This window comes from Pseudophryne corroboree, chromosome 11, assembly GCF_028390025.1.
Source record: "Pseudophryne corroboree isolate aPseCor3 chromosome 11, aPseCor3.hap2, whole genome shotgun sequence".
Lineage (NCBI taxonomy): Eukaryota > Metazoa > Chordata > Amphibia > Anura > Myobatrachidae > Pseudophryne > Pseudophryne corroboree.
The window spans coordinates 100,050,361-100,077,838 of record NC_086454.1 but is presented as its reverse complement, the minus strand read 5'-3'; the positions used below and the strand labels follow the sequence as shown (position 1 = coordinate 100,077,838).

The window sequence follows — 27,478 nt, the reverse complement described above, 5'->3', positions numbered from 1 at the left end:
CCGCCATGGTGTTGCCTAGCAACGGCTGCCGCAGGTACAGGCTGACGACCGCGCGCCGTATTCTGGGAGCTGTAGTCCAGCGCCGGCGCTTTACGGCAGTCGGTGCGGCTTGTTACCGGAAGTGAGTGTGCAGGTTGTTGCTGACACTTCCGGTAGCGGTGACCCGGTGTTTCTCTCACGTTTTCCGGTAGCAGCAGATTATTCGTCCTTATTCCTCTCCAGACATGAGGGATGTGACCGGCTTCCTCCAACTGCAGCAGAGCCAGAGCTCGACGCCCGAGACCGCGGCAGTGTGGCACCGGCTGGAGGAGCTCCATAACAAGAAGTGAGAGCATCACAATAACCATCACACACACACCTGTAGGCTGTGGCATAACACACAACACACAGTAACACATTACACACATGGTATGGTGTTCTCAGGGGAGGAAGCCACTCATACACTCAGTATGACAAAGCATGCAGGCACAATACCCATTCATTTACCTCCCCAGGACAGTGATGCCCATCACACAGCTACCACACAGACCCACAGTAATCATGCTGGCAGCACATAGGTGCCAGGGTCCATCCTATGTTTTGAAGACTTGTCCCTCTGGAAAGGCGCCCCCCCCGACTATATTAGCCATCGCACAATAAACCCGTCGCCTGTATTACATGTTAGATGCTCCCACTTGGAGGGGTCAGTTCAGCTACATACATTGTAAGATTGCATGTTCTAGCGCCAGGCATGTCATGCATTGCGCACGTGGTCTCCTGTATGTACCGTAGCCTAACATTACCCTGCACATCTTTACGGGTAGAACAAGGTAAAATGTATGGGCAATATATGGTGACATTGCTGGCTTTCACACACCATCCCAGAGGTACAAGGTACATCGCCTTTATAGGATCGCCCCCATAAAAGTTAATATTTATTAAGAATAAATATTAACAATATATAAGAAGTTCACAGTTCTATTCAGTAACAGCATGATGGAGGTTGTAGTGCATCCATGTCTGCTGCTGCCTGTAACCAGTGTGGATGTACCAGCTGAACCGCAAAAATGTATAAAGAAAATAACTGTTGGCGACTGTGCCGATATACCCTAAGCACATCATATTGACACAGCAATACTATGGGGCCAGTCCAATTTACCGCAAATACATCACGGGTGGTTATATTTGCAGAGAAGCGAATAATTTTTTATAGGTACATCTTTTGTTATATGGCCAAAATCTCTGGATCATGCATCAGACATTCTCCTTTATGTAATAGTCTGCGAGATGCAGGCTGTGCGGGAATTCCAGCGAGTATGCCCCTATATATAAAAAAAAACATTAATTTACAAGGGAAATACAACCTGCTTTAGAAATATGGGTATATCTGCCGGAATTCCTGCACGCATCCTACATCTCGCAGGCTATTACACAAGCCCCCAGAACCGTTAAAGGCACTGTATTCCACATATTATTGTCAATTTGTACTTATTATAGATTATTAATTATATGTGATTGTGCTTTAGCAAGCCTCTGAATAGTTTTATCTAACTAAGGTCCTAATTCAGACCTGATTGCTCCTCTGCAAATTTGCTGAGGGCTGCAATCAGATAGTCGCCGCCCATAGAGAGTGAAAACCCGCCCCGTGCGAAAACTTACCTGGACAGCTGCAAATCAGTTCACAGCCTACTCAGCATCGAACATTTTTCCAGTCTGTATGTAGCCCAAGACTTACTCCTACAAACAGGCTGGAGCTGACGTCACACACCCTCCCAGAAACCGCTTGTGAACGCCTGTGTTTTTTCTGACGCTCACAGAAAACGTCCAGTTACCACCCGCAAACGTCTCCTTCCTGTCAATCACCTTGCATACACCTAGCGAGCGAAATTTTTGCACCATGCTGTCACTATTTGGTGTTGCGCCTGTGCATTACAGTGCATATACATACGCAGTCATTCAATAATTGGACGCTGTACGATTTCGCACAACAGCGATCAGGTCTGAATCGGTCCCTAAGCCTTTTTGCTGCAATTATCCTTCACATGGATACTTGCTCCAGTCCCATGCTCTTTGTATATAGGCCCTCATTCCGAGTTGATCGCTAGCTACTTTTTGCAGCCGTGCAAACGCATAGTCACCGCCCACGGGGGAGTGTATTTTTCGCTTTGCAAGTGTGCGAACGCTTGTGCAGCCGGGCGTTACGAAAAAGTTTTCTGCAGTTTCAGAGTAGGTCTGAACTTACTCAGCCCTTGCGATCATTTCAGCCTGTCCGGGCCCGGAATTGACGTCAGATACCTGCCCTGCAAACGCCTGGACACCCCTGCGTTTTCCCTTCTACTCCCAGAAAATGGTCAGTTGACACCCACAAGCGCCCTCTTCCTGTCAATCTCCTTGCGATCGGCTGTGCAAATGGATTCGTCGCTAGAAGCATTGCACAGCAACGATGCTGTTTGTATCCGTACGACGCGCGTGCGTAATGCGGTGCATGCGCAGGAGTAACCTGATTGCTGTGCTGCGAAAAACGGCAGCGAGCGATCAACTCGGAATGAGGGCCATAGTTGTAAAAAAAAACAGGTTTTTTTTAATCTTACGTATGCGAATCATCTAACAATGTAGGAGCTTGTGGTATTACTTAACATTTTGGCAGTACTCCCAATACTTTGCATATGTTTAGGTGCTTCACATGCCTACACTGGGTGCATTTGGGCATATCTGGGCGCATTTGGGTGACTGTGGCAGAACTGCAGAACTATTAAACATCATCTATTGGGTGCCCATTGTTTACACGCGCCCAAAAACAGTTGACCTTCCCCCTTGTCTTAATTACCAAACAAATGTATAACATTTAATAAACAAAGTACTGGTGTAGAGGGTTTACTTGGCAGATATGGATCACAACCAGATATGTATAGATGTGTAATTCTGGCTGTATGGTGTGTGACAGCTGCATATGTTGGTGTGTAATTTCAGGCTCTGGCATCAGTTGACCCTGCAGCTTCTGGATTTTGTAGAGGATCCTGAGTGCGCAAAAGGAGATGGACTCATCAAGGTGAGTGTCTCCTCATTACATCAGTGTGGACTAGGACTACAGACTATAGTCATGCTGTCATATTATCTTCTGTTTTCTCATCAGAAACATTTATTCCTATTGGTACACCACAGTAATATACTCCCTGTATTTCTCTTCTTTCCTCAGCTTTATGAGAACTTCATCAGTGATTTTGAGCACAGGTAACATGTTCCTTGTAACCCTACACAGCATTCACAGTAATAACTCACTATACCAATTATCCAGCTACTTGAGGTCATTTCAATATACAGGATGTGCTTCTCTATACTCGTGGGGTTAACTGGTGATTACTGATTTATTTTTCATCCACTAAGATCCTGATGATATTGTATGTTTGGTTTTCTTGCGTCATCTTTTATCTGTGACACTTGAAAGCTGAATCTATTCTAAAGGCCCATACACACTGGGTGATTTTGAGCTGAAAGCAGCCCACTTTTGGTGTGTTGAGCTGCTTTCAGCTCAAAGGAAGCCGCCCAGTGTGTATGCTCAAGCGATGAGCGCTGATGCGCGCTCCCGCCTCATCGCTGGCGGCCGCCGTTCATCTACTGGTATTACCAGTAGATGAACAGCGGGGTGAGCGGCTTTCCATAGCGTCCTGCTGTGGAAAGCCGCTGACATTGCTGGGCAGGGGGGGGGGGGGGGGGGGGGGGCACTTAGTGTGTATGCACCTTAAGTTAATCCCAAATTCTCTATCAGGTCTTTATTTTATTTAGTTCTGCTTGCAGAAATAAGAACCAATGTGAAAATGTGTTAGTTTTTCCACAGACTTGAAGATAATTCATTTTGTTTACTAATACACCCAAAAGAGAGAATTTTCATAGAACTTGTGAAGACATTTTGATGTAAAATAGTGTCCGTATATTCAGAAGGGTTACAGCTGCAAATGGCTGCTGGTCTGTATTATTGCTTACAAGGCAGAACATAGTAGTAGTTTTCCCAAAACTAGTTATGCCTAGCTGGGAAATGTTGTCACTACAGTTACTGCATGGAAATAAGCCCAGCTAATGCTGTTTAATCTACAGCTTGATATCCAACCCCCAACTGTGCCAGAGTATTATCCAAGCAATGTACAATGGTGGAACATAAAATTGTATTTTACTGTGAAGTAGTCAGAGGTTAACAATAACAGTGACATTATCGGAATGTGGACATTAGGGTTAGGTGGGGTGAGGTTAGGGGTAAGGATTAGGGTTCAATATGGAAGAGACATACTTGCTGGAAGATGGAAGGTCTGACCCGTAAGTGGGCCAGATCTCCGTTCTTGTGTACGAAATGTTGACTGTTCTTACCCAACCCATTTTAACTTCTACAGATTGTGTGCTTGTGAGCAGGGCCCTCTTACTACCTTCTCCGTCTGTTCTTACCCAATCTCCTTTATTTCTCTAACATCCTTGAGGATGCTGGGACTCCGTAAGGACCATGGGGAATAGACGGGCTTTGCAGGAGATAGGGCACTTTAAGAAAGCTTTGGACTCTGGGTGTGCACTGGCTCCTCCCTCTATGCCCCTCCTCCAGACCTCAGTTTTACACTGTGCCCAGAGCAGGATGGGTGCACTGCAGAGAGCTCTCCTGAGTTCTCTGCCTAAAAGCATTTTTGTTTGGATTTTTTCTCTACTTTTTCTACTTTTGCACAGGGAGCACTGCTGGCAACAGGCTCCCTGCATCGAGGGACTGAGGAGAGTGGAGCAGACCTTCTTGTCTAAGATAGGCTCTGCTTCCTCGGCTACTGGACACCATTGGCTCCAGAGAGGGTGAACGCAGGTTCTTACTGGGCGTCCACCCCTGCAGCCGCGCCGCCGTTCACCTCACAGAGCTAGAAGAACAGAAGACGGAGGTCGTCAGGCGGCAGAAGCCTTCAGCTTCACGGAGGTAACGCACAGCACTGCAGCTGTGCGTCATTGCTCCCATACACCTCACACACACTGTAAGGGCGCAGGGGGGGGGGGGGCGCCCTGGGCAGCAATATAAACACCTCTTATGGCAAAACACAATATACATGTACAGGTGGGCACTGTACATGTATATAAAAGAGCCCCCGCCATATTTTTGTAAGTTTGAGCGGGACAGAAGCCCGCCGCCGAGGGGGCGGGGCTTCTCCCTCAGCACTCACCAGCGCCATTTCTCTCCACAGCACCGCTGAGAGGAAGCTCCCCGGACTCTCCCCTGCTTACACACGGTGAAGGGGTGTTTAAAAGAGAGGGGGGGGGGGGCACATAATTGGCGGATAACATATTCTACAGCGCTGCTGGGGAAAAACATTTTGTGTTGGTCTCCAGGATCATTGCGCTGGGGTGTGTGCTGGCATACTCTCTCTCTCTCTCCAAAGGGCCTTGACAGGGATACTGTCTTCAGGAAAGGGGTTCCCTGTGTGTGTGAAATGTGTCGGTACGCATGTGTAGACATGTTTGACGAGGAAGGCTCGCTTAATGCGCAGGGGGAGTGCTTGAATGTCATGTCGCCGTCGGCAACGCCGACACCGGAATGGGTGGATATGCTGAATGTCTTGAATGCAAATGTCAATCTATTGCATAAAAGGTTAGACAAGGCAGAAGCTAGGGATCAGTCAGGTAGCCAGTCCATGCCTGTCCCTGTGGCGCCAGGCCCTTCGGGGTCTCAGAAGCGCACCATATCCCAGATCGATGACACAGATACTGACTCTAGTGTCGACTATGAAGATGCAAAATTACAGCCGAAGGTGGCAAAAGGTATTCGGTACATGATTATTGCCATTAAAGAGGTTTTGCATATTACTGAAGAACCCCCGGTCCCTGTCACGAGGGTACACATGTATAAAGGGAAAAAGCCTGAAGTCACCTTTCCATCCTCATTTGAACTAAGTGAATTGTGCGAAAAGGCTTGGGAATCTCCGGATAGGAGACCACAAGTTCCCAAAAGGATTCTTATGGCGTATCCTTTTCCACAAAGTGATAGGATACGCTGGGAATCTTCGCCTAAAGTAGACAAGGCGCTGACACGCATGTCCAAAAAGGTGGCACTGCCTTCTCAGGATACGGCTTCCCTCAAGGAACCTGCTGACCGCAGGCAGGAAATTACCTTGAAGCACATTTACACTCATTCAGGTACTATTGCTAGACCGGCTATGGCGTCGGCCTGGGTTTGTAGTGCGGTTGTGGCATGGGCAGATTCCTTATCTACGGATATTGACACCTTAGATAGGGATGCTATTCAAATGACCATAGAGCATATCAGAGATGCTGCCTTGTATATGAGAGATGCTCAGAGAGACATTTGTTTATTAAACTCCAGAATAAATGCTATGTCTATTTCTGCTAGGCGGCTTTTGTGGACCTGACAGTGGACGGGAGATGCCGATTCAATGGAGTCTTTGCCTTACAAAGGGGAGGAGTTGTTTGGAGACGGCCTCTCGGACCTTGTCTCTACGGCTACGGCTGGTAAGTCGAATTTCTTACCTTATGTCCCCCGCAGCATACAAAAAAGGCACCTCATTATCAAATGCAGTCCTTTCGTTCCAATAAAAACAAAAAGGTACGGGGATCGTCCTTTGTTGCCAGAGGGATAGGTAGGGGAAAGAAGCTGCACACAGCTAGTTCCCAAGGGCAAAAGTCCTCCCCTGCCTCTGCAAAGTACACCGCATGACGCTGGGGCTTCCCGGGGGGAGGCAGATCTAGTGGGGGCTCGTCTTCGGTTTTTCAGCCACGTCTGGGTTCACTCGCAGGTGGATCCCTGGGCATTAGATTGTTTCTCAGGGATACAGGCTGGAATTCGAAGACTTGCCTCCTCACCGGTTTTTCAAATCAGCTCTGCCGGCTTCCCCGTCAGAGAGGGAGCTAGTGTTGGCGGCAATCCAAAAATTGTAAATTCAACAAGTGATTGTCACAGTTCCTCATCTCCAGCAAGGAGAGGGATATTACTCGACCCTGTTTGTGGTTCCGAAACCGGACGGTTCGGTCAGACCCATTTTAAACCTAAAATCTCTGAACCTTTACTTGAAGAGGTTCAAGATGGAATCACTCAGAGCGGTCATCGCCAGCCTGGAGGGGGGGGATTGGATGGTGTCCCTGGACATTAAGGATGCATACCTTCATGTTCCGATATTCCCCCCTCATCAGGCGTTCCTGAGATTTGCAGTGCAGGACTGTCACTACCAATTTCAGACGTTGCCGTTTGGGCTTTCCACGGCCCCGAGGATTTTCACCAAGGTAATGGCGGAAATGATGGTGTTCCTGCGCAGGCAGGGGGTCACAATTATCCCATACTTGGACGATCTCCTCATAAAGGCGAGATCTCGGGAGAAGTTGCTGGACAGTGTGTCTCTGTCCAGGAAGACGTTGCAGATACACGGCTGGATTCTCAATATACCGAAGTCCCAGCTAGTCCCTACAACGCGTCTGACCTTTTTGGGCCTGATTCTAGACACAGACCAGAAAAGGTTTTTCTTCCGATCGAAAAGGTTCAGGAGCTCATAGCCATGGTCAGGAACCTCTTAAAACCAAAAAAGGGGAAGATGGTGGCTTCATACGAGGCCATCCCTTTCGGCAGGTTCCATGCGAGGACCTTTCAATGGGACCTCTTGGACAAGTGGTCCGGGTCCCATTTACGAATGCATCAAAGAATCACCCTGTCTCCCAGGACCAGGGTATCTCTCCTGTGGTGGCTGAACAGTGCTCACCTGCTAGAGGGTCGCAGGTTCGGCATTCAGGACTGGGTCCTGGTGACCACGGACGCAAGCCTCCGAGGCTGGGGAGCAGTAACACTGGGAAGAAATTTCAAGGTCTCTGGTCAAACCTAGAGACTTGTCTCCACGTCAACGTCCTGGAGTTGAGGGCCATATACAACGCCCTGTGTCAAGCGGAGGAATTGCTTCGGAGAAAACCGGTTCTGATTCAGTCGGACAACGTCACGGCAGTGGCTCATATAAACCGGCAAGGCGGAACAAGGAGCAGAGTGGCCATGGCAGAAGCGACCAGGATTCTACGCTGGGCGGAAGGCCGTGTAAGCGCACTATCAGCAGTGTTCATCCCGGGGGTGGACAACTGGGAGGCGGACTTCCTCAGCAGGCACGACCTGTATCCGGGAGAGTGGGGACTTCATCAAGAAGTCTTCGCACAGATCACGGATCGATGGGGACTGCCTCAAATCGACATGATGGCATCCCGTCTCAACAAAAAGCTAAAGGGGTATTGCGCCAGGTCAAGGGACCCTCGGGCGGTAGCGGTAGACGCTCTGGTGACACCTTTGGTGTTCAGATCGGTCTATGTGTTTCCTCCTCTTCCTCTCATACCCAAAGTGTTGAGAATAATAAGAATGAGCAGGGTCAGAACAATCCTCATTGTTCCAGATTGGCCACGGAGGACTTGATATCCGGAGCTGCAAGAGTTGCTCACAGAAGATCCATGGCCTCTTCCTCTAAGGCAGGACCTGCTGCGGCAGGGGCCCTGTCTGTTCCAAGACTTACCGCGGCTGCGTTTGACGGCATGGCGGTTGAACGCCGGATCCTAGCGGAAAAAGGAATTCCGGAGGAAGTCATTCCTACCCTGATCAAGGCTAGGAAAGACGTGACGTTAAAATATTATCACCGTATATGGCGGAAATATGTTTCTTGGTGTGAGGCCAGAGCTGCTCCTACGGAGGAGTTCCATTTGGGCCGTCTGCTTCACTTCCTTCAAACAGGAGTGACTTTGGGCCTAAAATTAGGGTCCATAAAGGTCCAAATTTCGGCCTTATACATTTTCTTTCAAAGAGAATTAGCCTCTCTTCCTGAAGTACAGACTTTTGTGAAGGGGGTGCTGCATGTTCAGCCTCCCTTTGTGCCTCCGGTGGCGCCTTTGGGATCTTAACGTGGTGTTACGTTTCCTCAAGTCACCTTGGTTTGAACCACTCAAAACTGTGGAGTTGAAATACCTCACGTGGAAAGTGGTCATGTTGTTGGCATTAGCTTCGGCTAGACGTGTTTCAGAATTGGCGGTTTTATCACATAAAAGCCCATACTTTGTTTTTCACGTGGATAGGGCAGAGTTGAAGACTCGTCCTCAATTTCTGCCAAAGGTGGTCTCATCTTTTCATATGAACCAACCTATTGTCGTGCCTGTGGCTACACGGGACTTGGAGGATTCCGAGTCCCTGGATGTGGTCAGGGCTTTGAAGATTTATGTGACCAGAACGGCTAGAATCAGGAAGACTGAAGCTCTGTTAGTTCTGTATGCGGCCAACAAGGTTGGCGCTCCTGCTTCAAAGCAGACTATTGCTCGCTGGATCTGTAACACGATTCAGCAGGCGCATTCTACGGCAGGATTGCCGTTACCGAAATCGGTTAAGGCCCATTCCACTAGGAAAGTGGGCTCTTCTTGGGCGGCTGCACGAGGGATCTCGGCATTACAGTTGTGCCGAGCAGCTACTTGGTCGGGGACAAACACCTTTGCAAAGTTCTATAAGTTTGATACCCTGGCTGAGGAGGACCTCCTGTTTGCTCAATCGGTGCTGCAGAGTCATCCGCACTCTCCCGCCCGTTTGGGAGCTTTGGTATATTCCCCATGGTCCTTACGGAGTCCCAGCATCCTCAAGGACGTTAGAGAAAATAAGATTTTACTTACCGGTAAATCTATTTCTCATAGTCCGTAGAGGATGCTGGGTGCCCGTCCCAAGTGCGGACTTCTTCTGCAAGACTTGTATATAGTTATTCCTTACATAAGGGTTATGTTATAGTTTATCGGTTGAACCGTAGCTATGTTGTTGTTCATACTGTTAACTGGGTAGTTTATCACAAGTTATACGGTGTGATTGGTGTGGCTGGTATGGATCTCGCCCTTAGATTTACAAAAATCCTCCCTCGTACTGTCCATCTCCTCTGGGCACAGTTTCCCTAACTGAGGTCTGGAGGAGGGGCATAGAGGGAGGAGCCAGTGCACACCCAGAGTCCAAAGCTTTCTTAAAGTGCCCTATCTCCTGCGGAGCCCGTCTATTCCCCATGGTCCTTACGGAGTCCCAGCATCCTCTACGGACTACGAGAAATAGATTTACCGGTAAGTAAAATCTTATTATTATTATTTTTTTTTTTTTACTGTTTTGTTAATTGTAAAATGGAACAGAATATGCTGGTGCTACATAAATAAGTGTAAATTTGTTTCCTTTTGGTTATAGTTTTGCTTTTTTCTTCCCAATGTGTATTTTTTGTTTTTTTTTTTGTTTCAGAATTAATCCATTATCTTTGGTTGAAATAATCCTCCACGTAGTCAGACAGATGACTGGTAAGGATACACTACTTCTCAGTGAGATACCTCTATTGAGCCAGTCCTTTGTCAGCACATTATCACACATGAGCTGTTATTTGTCTTTCTAGATCCCACAGTGGCGCTTAGCTTTCTAGAGAAGACACGAGAGAAGGTGAGCTGTTCTCATAGACTTATGTAATGTCGTCTTGCCTTTTATTGAAGGCAAGATTCCCAAATCATCCCTTCATTTCTTTTTAATGAAAACTAACCACGTTATCAGCCGTATGACTAGTTTAACCTATGTATTTATGTAAAGTGATAAGGTTGCATCCATAATTAATGGTTCCCCTGACAGTAGGGTAGAGCGCAATGAGTAGGAGAAGCACTTAAATATTAGGATCAAATTATCTCTTAAAGTTGTCACATTAAAGGAGCGGAGCGATATTCTAAGCAATCTGACTAGATTGCTTAGAATTTGAGCATTATCGCTCCGTGTGTACCCCCTACAGCGATAGCGATGCGCAGCCCCGCGCATCGTTATCGCTGCTGCTAGATTGGCCTGCATGCAAGCCAATCTAGCGGGTCGCTCACTTCACCTGCTGGGTGAAATGAGCGGCCCCCCCGTATCCCCCCGCACGCTGAGCACAGATCGCGCTGTGCTGAGCGGCGGGAGAGATGTGTGCCGAGCGGTTCGCTCAGTACACATTTCTCCCATATCGGCCTGTGTATATGGGCCTTTAGTTTTACAGAATCAGTGTAACAATAAAATGTGTGATCCAGAGCAAGAGCTGCTGGCTGTGTGTTGGATTCTGTTTATTTTGTGAAATGTGAAATACGTTTCTTATGTATGTATTCGGTGTTAAGAGCGTTATGTAAACCTCCATAATGTAAATTACCCACGGTTAATGCACTCATTTTAACCCTAATGGGTATGACTGCAGTTATCAAGATTAGATGCATTGATCTTTGGTTATTTTAGAAATATGACCGTAACTGTTTGCAATGTTTTATGTAATGTTTATAGGTCAAAAGCAGCGATGAGGCTGTGATACTCTGCAGAACTGCCATTGGAGCTCTGAAACTGAACATAGGAGACTTGCAAGCCACTAAGGTGTGTGAGTGACACTTCAATATATTTCCTCTTGTACAGAGTAAATAAGGTAACCTTGGATGATAGACTTTAAAGTGCAATTTATTAATCTGGTTAAAAAAAGTCAGCTAAAAGATTTTGCATCAGTTTTCTTTATATTATGAGGCTCATTAGGTCATATTTTCAAAATTAAATGTCTTCGATGAGCGGTACCCAAGCGTGGTCCTCAAAGCACCACAACGTTCCAGGTTTTAAAGATATCCATGCTTAGGAACATGTGACTTAGGGTCTAATTCAGACCTGATTGTAGATGTGCTAAATTTAGCACATCTACGATCAGTTTCACAGACATGTGGGGGGACGCCGAGCACAGGGCTGATCCACCCCGCATGTCTGGCTCTGCGGGGTGGATTAGCTTTGTTAACTTTGTTATTTTCGGTATGCTGTCTGGGCAACAGCATACCTGCACCGTGGGGGGGGGCCACCGGCCTTGCAAGGTGTCACAGCCGCTTCCCCACTGCAGGACCACCGTCCTGAGAGGTTGTTTGTACAGCGGGGCACTGCGCCTTAGCAGTCGCAATCGCAGCGCGCCGCACACCACTAACAATAGCCTGAAGATGACGACAGTGGTGAGTACAAACCGGGGGCCCAGCTAGGAAGGGGGTCACCCGGTTCAAAGTGCGGCTGACACGCAGGGGAGGCATACAGGACCCTCCTGGGGGGGGACCCGCTATAGCCCCCTGTGTACACTGGCTAGCGGTGGCTTAAACTAGCACTTGTGATGTTTTTAAGGTATTTGGGAGACATTGCCAGTATAAAAAACACTGTAGTTCCGGCGCCATTGGGGGGGGGAGGGGGTGGAGCTACGTCAGAGCGGGACCAGCGGTATTTTGGCGCCTTCCTCTGCTTGCAGCAGCAGGCACACACAGCTCCTCCTGACACTCGGATAACATGGGAAACTGGTACAGGGAGTAGCAAAGGGGGAGAGCCGCTATTGTACACAATCTGTTTCCTATAAAGGACAGTAATTATAGGTGTTTCACTGTGATCTAACAGCTTACAGCCTCACTGGGGCTGTGTAGATGGGGTGTGCTGGTCTCTCTTTATCTCCCTCTCACATACAGTAAGGGCAGGCTTGATAAGTTTATTACTTGTCTGTGTGTATGTAATTGTGCTTTACTGTGAACATGGGTAAACACAAACTATGCAGTGTATGCCACACCAGATTTTCTCCCTTGTCATCTGATTCTGTATCATGGGGACAATGCAGCCAATCTTCACAACTCAGTGAGGGGGCTGGGAGAGAGGGTCAAGAGCCTTGCTGGCTAGGTGCCATTAAAACTATGATGTCTGATATGTTATCACAACTCGCTGCTAATGCTCAGAAGACTCGGCTACTACAGCAGGCTGTTGCAGACCTAGCCGCCAGGGCAGATGTTAAACAGCCCCCCCCCCCCCCCCCTCTCTAACTCAGGACCACAAAAGCGTGGTTTACCTGCTGTACTCTTTGATTCAGATGAAGATATACAGGAGGATGGGGAGGACTTGGATCCCGTTAGTGGGGATTCCATTTCTGCTCAGGGTATTGAACCCCTCATTCTGGCTATACGGGACGTGTTAAAACTCCCTCTAGAGGATGCTGCGTCGCAGCAGTCGTTTTTCTTTACACAGAACAAGCCTAATGTCAATTTCCCTGATTTTACAGCCTTAGATGAAATCCAGACAAAAAATACAAAAAGATTTTTGCACACTTTCCCATTTGCTTCTGAAGGTAGGAAATTCTGGGAAGAACCCCCAGGGGGGGTTGACGTATCAGTCTCTTGACTGTCTAAAAAGGCGGTGCTGCCTGCCCGAGCTCCTTTACCATAAAGGACCCTGGGGACAGAAAAATAGAGACTACACTAAAGTCTATCTATACAGCAGCAGGTGTATCGCAAGGGCCGGTCATAGCAGGTTGATGGATGACCCATGCCATTCACACGTGGGCTTCTCAAATTCAGGAGGGCCTCTCCGGGGATATGCCTCTGGTCACTATGGTGACTCTCCTGAAGCACATTCAGGACACTGCACGCATCATGTGTGACCTGCTCAAGGTGATGGGCAATATTAATGCTAGGACCTCTGCCATGCCATAGCGGACACAGAGTCCAAGCGCAGTGTGGAATCTCTCCTCTTTTTCTGGGGAATGGCTCTTCGGGGTTGAGTTGGATACGTGGATTTCTAAGGTTACTGCGAGGAAATCCACGTTTTTCCCCTCTGTGGCCCTGCCGGCAAGGCTTTCCTATCTGGGGCCGTCTGTTTAGTCCTTTCGGTCTAACAGATTTCGATCTAGGGCCAGAGGTGCTTCCAATGCGGCTAGAGGCACCAGAGGTTAGACAAGAAGACCTACAAACACCGGTTCTCAGGAACAGAACACCAGTTCTGCTTCCATTAAGTCCTCAGCATGACAGCGCCCACCCACCCTGAGGGGATCTCGAGGTGGGTGCTCGATGCGTCACTTCAGCCGCGTCTGGGAGAGTTCCTGCCAGGATACCTGGGTCAGGGACCTCATTTCTCAGGGCTGCAAGCTGGAGTTCGACAGTGCTCCTCCCCAACAATTTTTCAAATCAAACTTACCAGATTTGGAGGATACGCAAGTTACGTCGCAACAGGCCATCTGAAAGTTGGTCCAGTCCCACGTCGTCGTTCCAGTACCAATACAACATCGAGGAAAGGGTTATTACTCCAACCTGTTTGTGGTACCGAAGCCGGACGTTTTGGTAAGGCCCATTTTGAACCTAAAGTCCTTGAACCCTTACCTAAAGGTTTTCAAGTTCAAAATGGAATCCTTGCGAGCAGTAATTGCAGGCCTGGAAGAACAGGAATTCATGGTCTCCCTGGATATCAAGGACACCTATCTCTATATTCCGATTTGGCCAACTCATCAGGCTTATCTGAGGTTTGCCCTGCTGAACGATCACAATAAGTTCCAGTTGCTACCCTTCGGTCTGTCCACAGCTCCGAGGGTGTTCAAAAAGGTAATGGCAGGGATGATGTTCCAGTTCCGGGTCCAGGGGGCCAATGTTGTCCCTTACCTGGACGATCTCCTGATAAAAGCAAGATACAGGGAGCTTTTATTGCTTCATATCGACCGCACTATCCAGCTTCTGTCACACCATGAGTGGATTTTCAATTTACTGTGGGGAACATCCGATATCGACCTCATGGCGTCTCGTCTCAACCGAAAGCTACCTTGGTACGGCTCAGGATCCTCAAGCAACGCTGATCGATGCCTTAACGGCGCCATGGCATTTTCACCTGGGCTATGTGTTCCCACCATTCCCCTTGCTACCACGTCTGCTTCCACGCATTCGGAGAGATGGTCTCCCGGTCATTCTTGGGATCCGGTCTGAAGATCGACAGTATCTAGGTCGACAATGTTTAGGTCGACCACTATAGGTCAACAGTCACTAGGTCGACATGGATGGAAGGTCGACAGGGTTTCTAGGTCGACGTGCTAGGTCGACAGGTCTAAAGGTCGACATGAGTTTTTCACATTTTTTTTCTTTTTTTGAATTTTTTCATACTTAACGATCCACGTGGACTACGATTGGAACGGTAAAGTGTGCCGAGCGAATCGGTAGCGGAGCGAAGGCACCATGCCCGAAGCATGGCGAGCGAACGCGGTGCACTAATTTGGGATCCCGGTCACTCTACGAAGAAAACGACACCAAAAAAACACAAAAACCTCATGTCGACCTTTAGACCTGTCGACCTAGCACATGTCGACCTAGAAACCCTGTCGACCTTCCATCCATGTCGACCTAGTGACTGTCGACCTATAGTGGTCGACCTAAACATTGTCGACCTAGATACTGTCAATTTGACGAACCACACCCGTCATTCTTATAGCACCAGACTGGCCTCGTCGTCCTGAGTACTCTCTTCTCCTCAGCATGCCAACCAAAGACCCGTTCCCTCTACCTCTGCGGCCCAATCTACTTCTACAAGGTCCTTGTCGCCACCACAATTTAAATCGTCTGGCTTTGACGGCATGGTTCTTGAATCCAACATTTTAAGGGGAAAAGGGTTATCTCGACCTGTTGTCCAGACTGTGCTTCAGGCTAGGAAGCCAGTCACCTCTCGTATTTATCACAGGGTATGGCGTATCTACATTGCTTGGTGTGAAAGATGTGGGTTGTCGCCACACCTCTTTCGTTTACCTCGTCTGTTGTCCTTCCTTCAGGATGGTCTTACCTAAGGGCTTCGTTTGTCTTCCCTTAAGGGTCAGATTTCGACATTGTCGATACTTTTTCAGAAATGATTGGCTCTCATTCCAGAGGTCCAGACATTCATTCAGGGTGTCATCAGGATTCAACCTCCGTTTGTTCCTCCGGTTCCACCCTGGGATTTAAATTTGGTTCTTCGGGCCCTTCAGAGACCTCTGTTTGAGCCACTGGAAACTGTTGAATTACGTTTTCTTACTCTGAAGGTGTTTTTCTTTTGGCCATTGCATCAGCCAGGCTTGTTTCAGAGTTGGCGGCGCTTTCTTGCAGACCGCCTTTGTTAGTTTTTCATGACGATCGTGTAGTCTAGAGGGGGGCGGTTAGAGGGAGAGGGGGGGGGGGTTAGAGGGGAGGGGGCTTTGTTTTTATAAGTTCTGTGCCAAAGCTCCCTTCCCACACACTCTAATCTAACCCATCAGTTCACACACAGCGTCCCCCAGATGGAATCAGAGAGAGGGATATTTTACAGCAAGTAAACAAAAAGTCATTTTTTTTTGCTTTGCCGAAAGGCTTCAGTAGGTGGGTAGTCCCCTAAATTTGAAGAAGGGGAACTCCTTTGGCCACAACTCCAATAGCAAAGTGGTTTACAGGTTGGGCACCTATTAGATAATGTCTCTGGAGTATAGTTACATCCATTAACCATTCAAACTGACAATTTTTTCCCACAAATAAATGCTCCGAAATTGTCAGGTTTTTTTATGAGTGAATTAGGTGAAGAACTTGATTTTAGTTATCAAAAAAAAAAAAAAAATTTAAAAAATAAAAACATCGGTCTGGAAGATAAGTAACATCGCGACCATTGTGACGTTACCTTTTGCCCCCAAGACAGCTGCCAAGTACACAGGGATCTGGGGGTGCCTTGAGGGGGGAGTTTGTTTTACACTTTCCCAGTGGCTGCCATTGTCTGCAGCTGCTGGGTGGGGGCTTCCTGCCATGCTGACCGATCAGCAGCACTGAGGGGAGGGTGCAGGGAGGCAGAGGGACCTTCCGGTCCCACTGACAGCAGCAGCAGAGGGAAGTTTCTCTTCCCAGCTGCTGCTAACACTGTTTATCTGATGACCAGGTCAGATAAATCACTTGCTGGTGTGGTCGCATCTAATTTATTATTTATTACCAGTTATTTATATAGCGCACACATATTCCGCAGCGCTTTACAGAGAATTGGCCATTCACATCAGTCCCTGCCCCAGTGGAGCTTACAATCTATATTCCCTATCACATGTACACGCACACACATTCACCCTAGGGCTAATTTTTCGATTGTGGGAGGAAACCGGAGTACCCGGAGGAAACCCACGCAAGTACGGGGAGAATATACAAACTCCACACAGTTAGGGCCATGGTGGGAATTGAACCCATGACCTCAGTGCTGTGAGGCAGTAATGCTAACCATTACACCATCCGTAATGCGACCATGCCAGGCAAGTGGCTAAATAGTTTAGACGCAATTTGTGTTAATACTGGACTGGTAACTATACTCGCCTCTTTTTCCTATAAAATTCATCAGGAGGTGGTCCTGAGCTAAAAAGAAATTTGTGCTATATTTAAAATTTTTTTTTTACCAGCTTTAACTGTTGTGATCGTTTAATGTTGCGATACATACACTTGCAAATTGTTGCATTTTCAGTGCCAAAAAGATTGCAATGCTGCCTGGCGCTATGTTTAAAACTTAACTTTTCTGTATGTATATGATCACTTTTGTGCTGCATATGCCATATATCCTCTGAGTTCCCTAATACTCTGAATAACCTCGAGCCAACTCTCCTCTACAAACACGGGCTTAATACCTATTGTATACGCCCAGCTAATCATAAGGATCGCGGAGCTTGACAAGAATCACACACAGGTAAGTGCCTGGTGGTTTCCCTATGCTAAGAATAGCGGGCTAACCAACAGCTGGGGTGTCATAGTTCCTACTCTGCTGTAGAACACTGAATGTTTGTTTACTATCCACAGGAAACAATTGAAGGTGTGGATGAGATGCTCGGAGCACTGCCTGGTGTGACTTCTGTGCACAGTCGTTTCTATGACCTTTCTAGCAAATATTATCAGACAATCGGCAATCACGCTTCCTATTACAAAGATGCTCTGCGATTTCTGGGTTGCACAGACCACAAAGACCTACCAGGTAAGTTCCCAGACCTGGTTACTTACACGCGCGCGCACACTCACACACACTCTCTCTCTCTCTTTCTCTCTCTCTCTCTCACTCACACACTCTCTCTCTCTCTCTCACATGCGCATGCACACACACCCCTATTTTCTTCTGACAAGTAGTTTTATCAAAGACAGTTACAAGTTGAGACCGTTCCCAGAAACAAAATAGTCCTCTTGTAATGTTATGTCTATTTATAGTGACCTGATTAATAATTTGCAACAAGCGAATAATGTGTGTTCTAAATGGAATGTATTAGTTATACTACACAAGACAAAAAACCACTAAGAATAATGAATATCGCACAATCGGATGGTTGGTTTCCTATGTAGTAGGTTACACAGGATGTTATCGCCTGCATTGTTTTCCATAATAGGCCTACTTAAAAACCTGATGATGTTTTCTCATTTTCCTACTATAGTATCAGAGCAGCAGGACAGAGCATTCACTCTTGGGTTGGCTGGTCTATTAGGGGATGGAGTTTACAACTTTGGAGAGCTGGTGAGTTACTCTAGTTGTGGCATTAGGTTAACATAATTCGATTGTACGTCCGCTTTCACATAAAGTGTTCCGTTTTTTTGTTGCTGTGTAATCCTAAACACACTGGGGGTGTGGCATACTCAATTCCACCCCAAATAGCAAGCACAAAATGTGTTCACTAAAAAAGCCACGATTGCGAACTTATACAAATTGGCAACTTTCTTATATAGGATATGTGTCAGGTTTACGCCAGACTCACCTCAGACTTTGTGTAACAAATGCATTCACTAAAATGCATTAATTAAAGTTAACGAAATCTCTAATACAGTTATGTCATGTACAGACAATAATGTAGCTTGTATATGCATGCAAAATCATAAAGCAGGACACCAATCTATCTCAGCAGGGCATTCTCAAACATTCTGTCGCAAGCAGTTCCACCAGTGCTGTCAACCGTATTCAGTAACCACTAGTGTATTTGCACCTGCCCCTGACCACCCACAAATAAGCTTTTTGAGGGGAAATTGTGTCTTTGTACTAGTCTGTATCTGTTTGCAATACAGCAAATACGACCTTACTGTATGCGATTTACATTAGAACACCCCAGTTCTGCTATCTAGCAACAAGCAGGCAGACATGGCAGTCACACAATTATGCATGGTTCATATGTGTATGCCCAATGTTCTGGCCATGTGCAAAACAAATTCACTGTAGATGCACCACACTTACTGGTGTAGTACTCGCACTGCATCAAACTCACTATACAGATGCACGTTTAGCCAGAAAACCTAGTGATTTTATGAGTATCACAAAGTAGTTCCTGCAATGACACTTTGATGTCTCTTTCTTCAGCTGATGCATCCAGTCCTGGAGTCGCTGCGTAGCTCTGAACGACAATGGCTGATAGACACCCTCTATGCCTTCAACAGTGGTAATGTAGAGACCTTTCGAGCCTTGAAAACAGCATGGGGACAACAGGTATTGGACAGAATTAAGTATTGTCTCTTGTTGCAACAACCGTCCTTTTACACTGCGCTTTTCCTTACCTTACCATATTCCTTTTTTCTCATACGTCCTAGAGGATGCTGGGGACGACATCAAGACCATGGGGTATAGACGGGAACCGCAGGAGACATGGGCACTCTTCATTGACTTTTCATTGGGTGCGAACTGGCTCCTCCCTCTATGCCCCTCCTCCAAATCTCCGTTTTAGAAATGTGCCCAGGCTGACTGGATGCACTCTGAGGAGCTCTACTGAGTTTCTCTGAAAAGACTTATGTTAGGTTTTTTATTTTCAGGGAGATCTGCTGGCATCAGACTCCCTACTTCGTGGGACTGAGGGGGCAGAAGCAGAACCAACTTCCTAAAGAGTTTCATGGCTCTGCTTCTGGCTGACAGGACACCATTAGCTCCTGAAGGATACTGAACGCTAGCCGTGTCTAGATGCTCACTCCCACAGCATGCCGTCACCCCCCTCGCAGAGCCAGAAGTCAGAAGACAGGTGAGTATGAGAAGAATGATCTTCAATCAAGTAAGTGACGACTGAGGTGCGGCGCGGCTGGCGGGAGCGCAGCGCTCCATTGCTGCCCACACACACAGGCACTGCAGGGGGGGGGGGGGGCGCCGCCCTGGGCAGCAAGAAAAATACCTCAAACTGGCTAAAAGGCGACATAAGATGCAGCTGGCACAGCCCTACCCCCGCCAGTATAAATATTATGTGGTATACTGAGTGTAAGGACGAGCCGTCGCGGGGGCGGAGCTTCTTTCTCAGGCTGCCAGCACACTGCTCAGCACCATTTTCTCTCTCTCCTCAGGCTGCAGAGAACACGCTGGTCCTCTCCTCCACTTCTGACAAGTACAGGGTGCTATTAAGAGAGGGCACAAAGCGATTGTGGTGCATTTGATAGTGTATATTACTATTTAAAAGCGCTGTTGGGCTGTGGACATACTGTGTTCACAGGCAATACTGGCGCTGGGATTGTGAACTGGCTGCTCCTATCCTGTGTCCCTCTGACAGATTTTACTGTGGGTCTGTCCCCAAAATAAGTCCCAGTGTGTCTGTGAGTGTGCTGTACACGTGTGAGGCATGTCTGAGGCAGGGAGTTCCTCCCCGGAGGAAGCCATTTTAGGGACACAGAGTTGTAATGTGGTGGCGCTACCGGCACACCAAGAGCCTGCATGGGTGAAAGAGATACGTGACAGTATGCATCTGATTAACCGTTTATTAGATAAGTCTGACTCTAAGGCTGCATGCTGGAGAAAATCTGTGGAAGATGTGATTTTTCAGGATGCTGTTATTCCTTATGCGGGCGGCCCCTCTGGGTCACATAAGAGACCATTTGCAAATGTTGTAAACACTGATACCGACACAGATTCTGATTCTTGTGTCAACGATAGTGAATCCAGAGAGAGAGATCATAAATTGGCAAAAAGTATACAATATATGATTGTGGCTATAAGGGACATGTTGGAGGTTACAGAAACCACTCCTGTACCTCAGGAGAAGGCTTATTTATGTAAGGAAAAGAAATCCAAAGTCACGTTCCCTCCTTCACACGAACTAAATGCTCTGTTTGAAGGGATGTGGGTGAATCCTGATAAAAAATTTCGTATTCCCAAAAGGATTCACATAACTTACCCTTTCCCGGCTGAGGACAGGAAAAAATGCGAGTCACCCCCTGTGTTAGACAGTGCACTTTCCAGGTTGACAAAGAAGGTAATTCTCCCTGCTCCTGGCACGGCTTCTCTTAAAGAGCCGGCAGACCGCAAAATGGAAACGACATTGAAATCCATATATGTTACCAACGGTACACTGCTCAGGCCCACTGTTGCCTGCGCATGAGTGAGTCGCGCTATTGAAAAATGGTCAGAAAGCGTGTCATCAGAAATTGACACGATTGATAAAGATGAGATACTCCTTAAGTTAGGGAATATCAAGGACGCTGCCACCTACATGCTGGAAGCAATGAAGGATATTGGACTCTTGAGTTCACAAGCCGCTACCATGGCAGTATCGGCTAGGCGGGCGTTGTGGATTCGCCAGTGGAACGCGGATGCAGATTCCAAAAGAAACATGGAGGCTCTCACATATAAAGGTGAGGCCTTATTTGGTGATGGCCTGGATGCGTTAGTTTCGGCGGCTACCGCAGGTAAGTCGACATTTTTGCCCTCTGCGCCTGCACCGGCAAAAAAGACCTATCACCGGCAAATGCAGTCCTTTCCGCCCAATAAATACAAAAAGACGAGAGGTTCCCCCTTCTTTGCAGGTAGGGGAAGGGGAAAGAAGCCCGCAGCGGCTCCAGGTTCCCAAGAGCAGAAGTCTACCCCTAATTCTGCCAAATCCCCAGCATGACGCTGGAGCTCCCTTGCGGGAGGCCGCTCGGGTGGGGGCACATCTCAAACTCTTCAGCCAGGATTGGATTCTGTCTGGCCTGGATCCATGGGTGTTGCAAATAGTTTCCCAGGGATACAAACTGGAGTTTCAAGACGTTCCTCTATGCCGATTTTTCAAATCGACCTTGCCAGTTTCTCCGCCAGAAAGAGAAGCGGTAACAGCGGCAATCCAAAAATTATGTCAAGACCAGGTCATAGTCCTGGTACCGTTGTCACAACAAGGGCGGGGTTTTTATTCAAGCCTCTTTGTTGTTCCGAAGCCGGACGGCTCGGTCAGATCGATCCTAAATCTAAAAGATCTGAATTGCTACCTGAAATGGTTCAAGATGGAATCACTTCGGGCGGTGATTGCCAGTCTGGAGGAGGGGGACTACTTGGTGTCGGTGGACATAAAGGATGTTTACCTGCATGTTCCCATTTATCCTCTTCACCTGGCTTATCTGAGATTTGCGGTTCAGGATTGCCATTACCAATTCCAGACGTTACCTTTCGGTCTCTCCACGGCGCCAAGGGTATTCACCAAGGTGATGGCGGAGATGATGGTCCTCCGTCAGAAAGGAGTCAATATAATTCCTTATCTGGACGACCTCCTGATAAAGGCGAGATCCAAGGAGCAGTGTTACAAAACATATCACTCTCTCTGTCAGTACTCCCAACAACACGGTTGGATCATAAATTACCCAAAGTCACAGTTGGAACCGACGACAAGGTTGTCTTTCCTCGGGATGATTCTGGGCACAGAAGTTCAGAGAGTTTTTCTTCTGCTGGAAAAGGCTCTGGAAATCCAGAAAATGGTAAAACAGATATTGAAACCATCAAGTGTGTCTCCATCAGTGCATTCGGTTGTTGGGGAAGATGGTGGCGGCCTACGAAGCCATACAGTTTGGCAGGTTCCATGCCAGAGTATTCCAGTAGGACCTGTTGGACAAGTGGTCGGGGTCACACCTACACATGCACAGAAAGATAATCCTGTCGTAAAAAAACAGGATTTCACTCCTGTGGTGGTTGCACAGCTCTCACCTGCTAGAGGGACGCAGGTTCGGGATTCAGGACTGGGTCCTGGTAACCACGGATGCAAGTCTCCGAGGCTGGGGAGCAGTCTCTCAGGGAGAAAACTTCCAGGGACGTTGGTCACATCAGGAAGCCTGCCTTCACATAAACCATACTGGACCTAAGAGCCATTTACAACGGCCTTCAACAAGCGGTACATCTTCTTCAAGACCGTCCCGTGCAGATCCAGGCGGACAATGTAACAGCAGTCGCATACATAAACAGGCAGGGCGGAACGAAAAGCAGAGCTGCAATGGCAGAGGCGACAAAAATCCTCAGCTGGGCAGAAAAACATCTACAAGCTGTCGGCAATATTCATTCCGGGAGTAGACAACTGGGAAGCAGACTTCCTCAGCAGACACGATCTCCATCCAGGAGAGTGGGGCCTCCACCAAGAAGTCTTCGCAGAGGTGACAAGTCTTTGGGGAGTTCCTCAAATAGACATGATGGCGTCTCGTCTCAACAAAGAAGCTTCAGAGATACTGTTCCAGGTCGAGAGACCCTCAAGCAGTAGCAGTGGATGCACTGGTGACCCAGTGGGTTTTTCCGTCAGTGTATGTCTTCCCTCCACTTCCGCTGATCCCAAAAGTACTCAGGATCATAAGAAAAACAAGGGTTCGAGCAATCTTCATTGCCCCAGCCTGGCCAAGGAGGGCTTGGTACCCAGATCTTCAGCAGTTGCTCATAGAAGTTCCTCGGCCTCTTCCTCCTCGAGAGGACCTGCTGCAGCAGGGGCCGTGCGTGTACCAAGACTTACCGCGGCTACGTTTGATGGTATGGCTATTGAGCGCCGTATCCTAGCCAGGAAGGGTATTCCCAAGGAGGTCATCCCCACCGTTATTCAGGCCAGAAAGGGAATAACGTCGAAACATTACCACCGTATTTGGAGAAAATATGTGTCTTGGTGTGAATCCAAGAAAGCTCCTACGGAAGAGTTTCACTTAGGACGTTTTCTCCATTATTTGCAGGATGGTGTGGAGGCGGGCTTCCGATTGGGATCAATCAAGGTCCAGATTTCGGCCTTGTCAGTGTTTTTCCAAAAACAATTGGCCTCTCTTCCAGAGGTTCAGACCTTCGTGAAAGGGGTTCTGCACATCCAGCCTCCATTCGTGCCCCCAGTGGCGCCATGGGACCTTAACGTGGTATTGCAGTTCCTTCAATCGGATTGGTTTGAGCCTCTACAAAAGATAAAGTTGAAGTTTCTCACTTGGAAAGTGGTGATGCTTTGGCATCCGCAAGGCGGGTGCCTGAATTGGGGGCCTTGTCTCACAAGAGCCCTTACCTGATCTTCCATGAAGATAGGGCAGAGTTGAGGACTCGACAACATTTTCTTCCGCAGGTGGTTTCATCTTTCCACATAAACCAACCTATTGTAGTGCCAGTAGTTACTGACACATTCACTGATTCAAAATCTCTAGATGTGGTTAGAGCTTTGAAAATCTATGTTGCTAGAACGGCTCGTATACGGAAAACAGAGGCTCTGTTTGTCCTGTATGCTCACAACAAGATTGGCTGTCCTGCTTCCAAGCAGACTATTGCACGTTGGATCAGAAATACGATTCAGCAAGCTCATACTACGGCTGGATTGCCGTTACCAACGTCTGTAAAGGCCCACTCCACTAGGAAGGTGGGCTCATCCTGGGCGGCTGCCCGGGGGGTCTCTGCATTACAACTTTGCCGAGCAGCTACTTGCGCAGCTACTTGGTCAGGGTCAAACACATTTGCTAAGTTCTGCAAGTTTGACACCTTGGCAGATGAGGACCTAAAGTTTGGTCAATCGGTGCTGCAGGGTCATCCGAACTCTCCTGCCCGTTACTGGAGCTTTGGTATAGACCCCGTGGTCTTGATGTCGTCCCCAGCATCCTCTAGGACGTATGAGAAAATAGTATTTTGATACCTACCGGTAAATCCTTTTCTCCTAGTCCATAGAGGATGCTGGGCGCCCGTCCCATTGCGTACTTTACCTGCGGTTTAGTTTTAAGAGTTACACAAGTTGTGTTATCTTGGTTTTCAGCATGTTGCTGTAATTGGTTCATGCCTGTTGGCGTGTTATGTTGAATGCCATGTGTGCGGCATGGTTGAGGGTGTGAGTTGGTAGATATCTCACCACTAGTTAAGTCAGTGGTTCCCAAACTGTGCGCCGTGGCACCCTGGGGTGCCTCAGGACACTTGCAGGGGTGCCTCGGGTTGGTGGTCCAGAACCAATTCAAATTCTGCATGGTCAATGTAAAAAGCCAAACCAGTGTTAATAGCTGCCAATCATAAAATATATTGACAATCAGAAGCAAATCTTGTCCCTCACCACATAAGTTACCCTAAGGATGACATATAAAGACAATTTACTTAATTTAATATTTCTTTCTAAAATTTTCAATAAGAAACTATTGGCTTAGGGGTGCCGTGAAAAAAATTCTGATACTCTAGGGTGCCGTGATTCAAAAAAGTTTGGGAACCACTGAGTTAAGTAATTCTTTTCCTCGAAATGTCAGTCTCCCTGGGCACAGTTCCTACAACTGATGTCTGGAGGAGGGGCATAGAGGGAGGAACCAGTTCGCACCCAATGAAGTGTCTGTGGAGTGCCCATGTCTCCTGCGGATCCCGTCTATACCCCATGGTCTTGATGTCGTCCCCAGCATCCTCTACGGACTAGGAGAAAAAGATTTACCGGTAGGTATCAAAATCCTAAAGAATTTTTTTTTTTCCTACAGCCGGATCTTGCTGCCAATGAATCCCTTTTACTAAAGAAGATTCAGCTACTTTGTTTAATGGAGGTGAGGCTTTGTTAATGTTGCTTATATACATGACAAGTGTACCAAACTCTTGTATCCTGTTGACACCTAGACTGGAATAAGTTCAGTTCCCCTTCCAGAAACAGTGAAAGTATAAATGGGTCTGTTAGTGCTTGTCTATCAGAAAACTGCTGTTTTTTTGCTCTATAGATGACGTTTACACGGCCAGCAAACCATCGTCAACTGACATTCGAAGAGATCGCAAAGAGTGCACAGGTCAACGTTAATGATGTGAGTACGATGCTTGCAGAGATGTGGGATTTTTTTTTCTTCTTCCTCCTTGTTCACTTAATTAGCTCCATGTGTTTTGATGCTTAAATCATTCTTGTTTTTCCTGCTAATTTTATGTAGCTGCTTTTGTCATAGTTTTATATAATTTATTGACACAAGACTTTTCATGCAGCAGGGTATGCTCTGAAAGTGTATTCCATACTAATCATTTATCTATAGTCACCATCCAGCTGTGTGATCTTCTATTCTAATGCTTTCTCCTTAATGGCTGTATCTAAGCCGGCATTAAAGTGGGTGGGGAGAAAATAGTTACATAGCTGATGTGCGCTGTTATGTTTTAAAGAGTTAGATCAGCCTGTAACCTGTCAGAGCATTAGACTATTCACAGTAGAAAACAGCATCAACTGCAGTCATCGCCATATACTGAGCATGTATGAACAAAACTCCTCTGTCCACTTTGCTATGTATTAATCATCTATGTTATGTATTAATCTGCGATGTACTTGTCTGTGTATTGTGTTTTTCTCTCACAGGTGGAACTTCTTGTTATGAAGTCCCTGTCTGTGGGTTTACTGAGGGGCAGCATTGATGAAGTAGATAAGAAAGTACACATCACATGGGTTCAGCCCCGGGTTCTTGATTTGCAGCAGGTATATGATCAGCTTTCACTAATCCTTGCATTGTTAAATGTTGTTTATTAGAGCAGAGGTTCCCAAACGCGGTCCTCAAGGCACCCCAACGGTCCAGGCTTTCGGTGTATCAAATAGACTGGGTTACATCCAATAGACTGGGGTGCTAATTAAGTCACCTGTGGCCAAGCATGGATAAACCTAAAACCTGGACCGTTGGGGTGCTTTGAGGACCGTGTTTGGGAACCTCTGTATTAGAGTATCACCCCTATTCAATATCAGGAGTTATGAGCCATGTCTTTAGGGCTTATAGGATATGATACTGATCAAAAAGTATTCAGCCACTTAAGCTGCTGATATAACTGATCCTGTGTATGATTACAACCTATCTGAAAAGTACAGATCAGCAGATGAAATCGGCAGGCCTGTGACATCCGCTCTGCCTGCTCAGATAGAGAAGCTTCTCCATATTAGCAATGCAGCTTCCTGCAGAGTCCTGAAAGGGAGTATGAGTAACCGTTTTAGTAAAGCATAAACACTTCAGGGTTTTCATGTATACCTTTCAGCTCCATAATACACAGCCATTAATAAATATTATAGTAAAATGACATTTATTTAAAAAAAAAAAAAAATGCATAAAGAAAGCTCTCTCAAGCTCTGGACAATTTTCTCCAGTCTTTTTAGTCTTGTTATATGCTACAAATATCTGTCCCCATTATGTGCCTTTATTGTCACAGTTTATTGAAACCTCAGGAAGGTTTCGTTGGGTTGACATCTTGTGTTTCAATTTTGTAAATCTTCTTAATTTTTTCATGTTTGTTTCTAGATCAAGGGCATGAAAGACCGTTTAGAGTTCTGGTGCACGGATGTGAAGAGCATGGAGATACTGGTAGAACACCAAGCCCATGACATCTTGACATAGAGTCAAAACAAGAGATTGCACCAGTCCCCACTCTGCCACAAGTACAGTCTGTACTGGTCAGCGTGATGTACAGGTTATTCCAGGACTATTGTGGAGCGATTTCTCCTTCCGATGTTTGAGGCATTTGCCATGTTTTCTGGCTTTATAGAGAGGATGCCGCCTCTTTGTGTCGCTCTAGGGTTTATGTCTGCCCAAAGATGGCAAATAAACCACTTTCTGTAAACTTCTTTCATAA

The 27,478-nt window shown here is 47.1% G+C and overlaps 1 protein-coding gene across 1 annotated transcript; it reads left to right on the top strand.

Moving 5' to 3' along the window:
* Positions 1-107: 107 nt before the first annotated feature.
* On the top strand, positions 108-27,478 carry PSMD13 (proteasome 26S subunit, non-ATPase 13). Its single transcript, XM_063944674.1, has 13 exons — positions 108-325; positions 2,950-3,028; positions 3,176-3,210; positions 10,220-10,275; positions 10,368-10,411; positions 11,264-11,350; positions 17,551-17,722; positions 18,171-18,250; positions 19,082-19,207; positions 25,381-25,443; positions 25,612-25,692; positions 26,226-26,342; positions 27,148-27,478. The coding sequence occupies exons 1-13, from the start codon at positions 225-227 to the stop codon at positions 27,241-27,243; spliced, it is 1,137 nt and encodes a 378-aa protein (XP_063800744.1). The 5' UTR covers positions 108-224; the 3' UTR covers positions 27,244-27,478.

Excerpts from the sequence above, each read along its gene's own strand:
- PSMD13 (XM_063944674.1), top strand. The coding sequence starts at position 225 with ATGAGGGATGTGACCGGCTTCCTCCAACTGCAGCAGAGCCAGAGCTCG. Across the intron at positions 326-2,949 it reads GAGGAGCTCCATAACAAGAA|GCTCTGGCATCAGTTGACCC; the intron begins GTGAGAGCATCA and ends GTGTAATTTCAG. Across the intron at positions 25,693-26,225 it reads CACAGGTCAACGTTAATGAT|GTGGAACTTCTTGTTATGAA; the intron begins GTGAGTACGATG and ends TTTCTCTCACAG.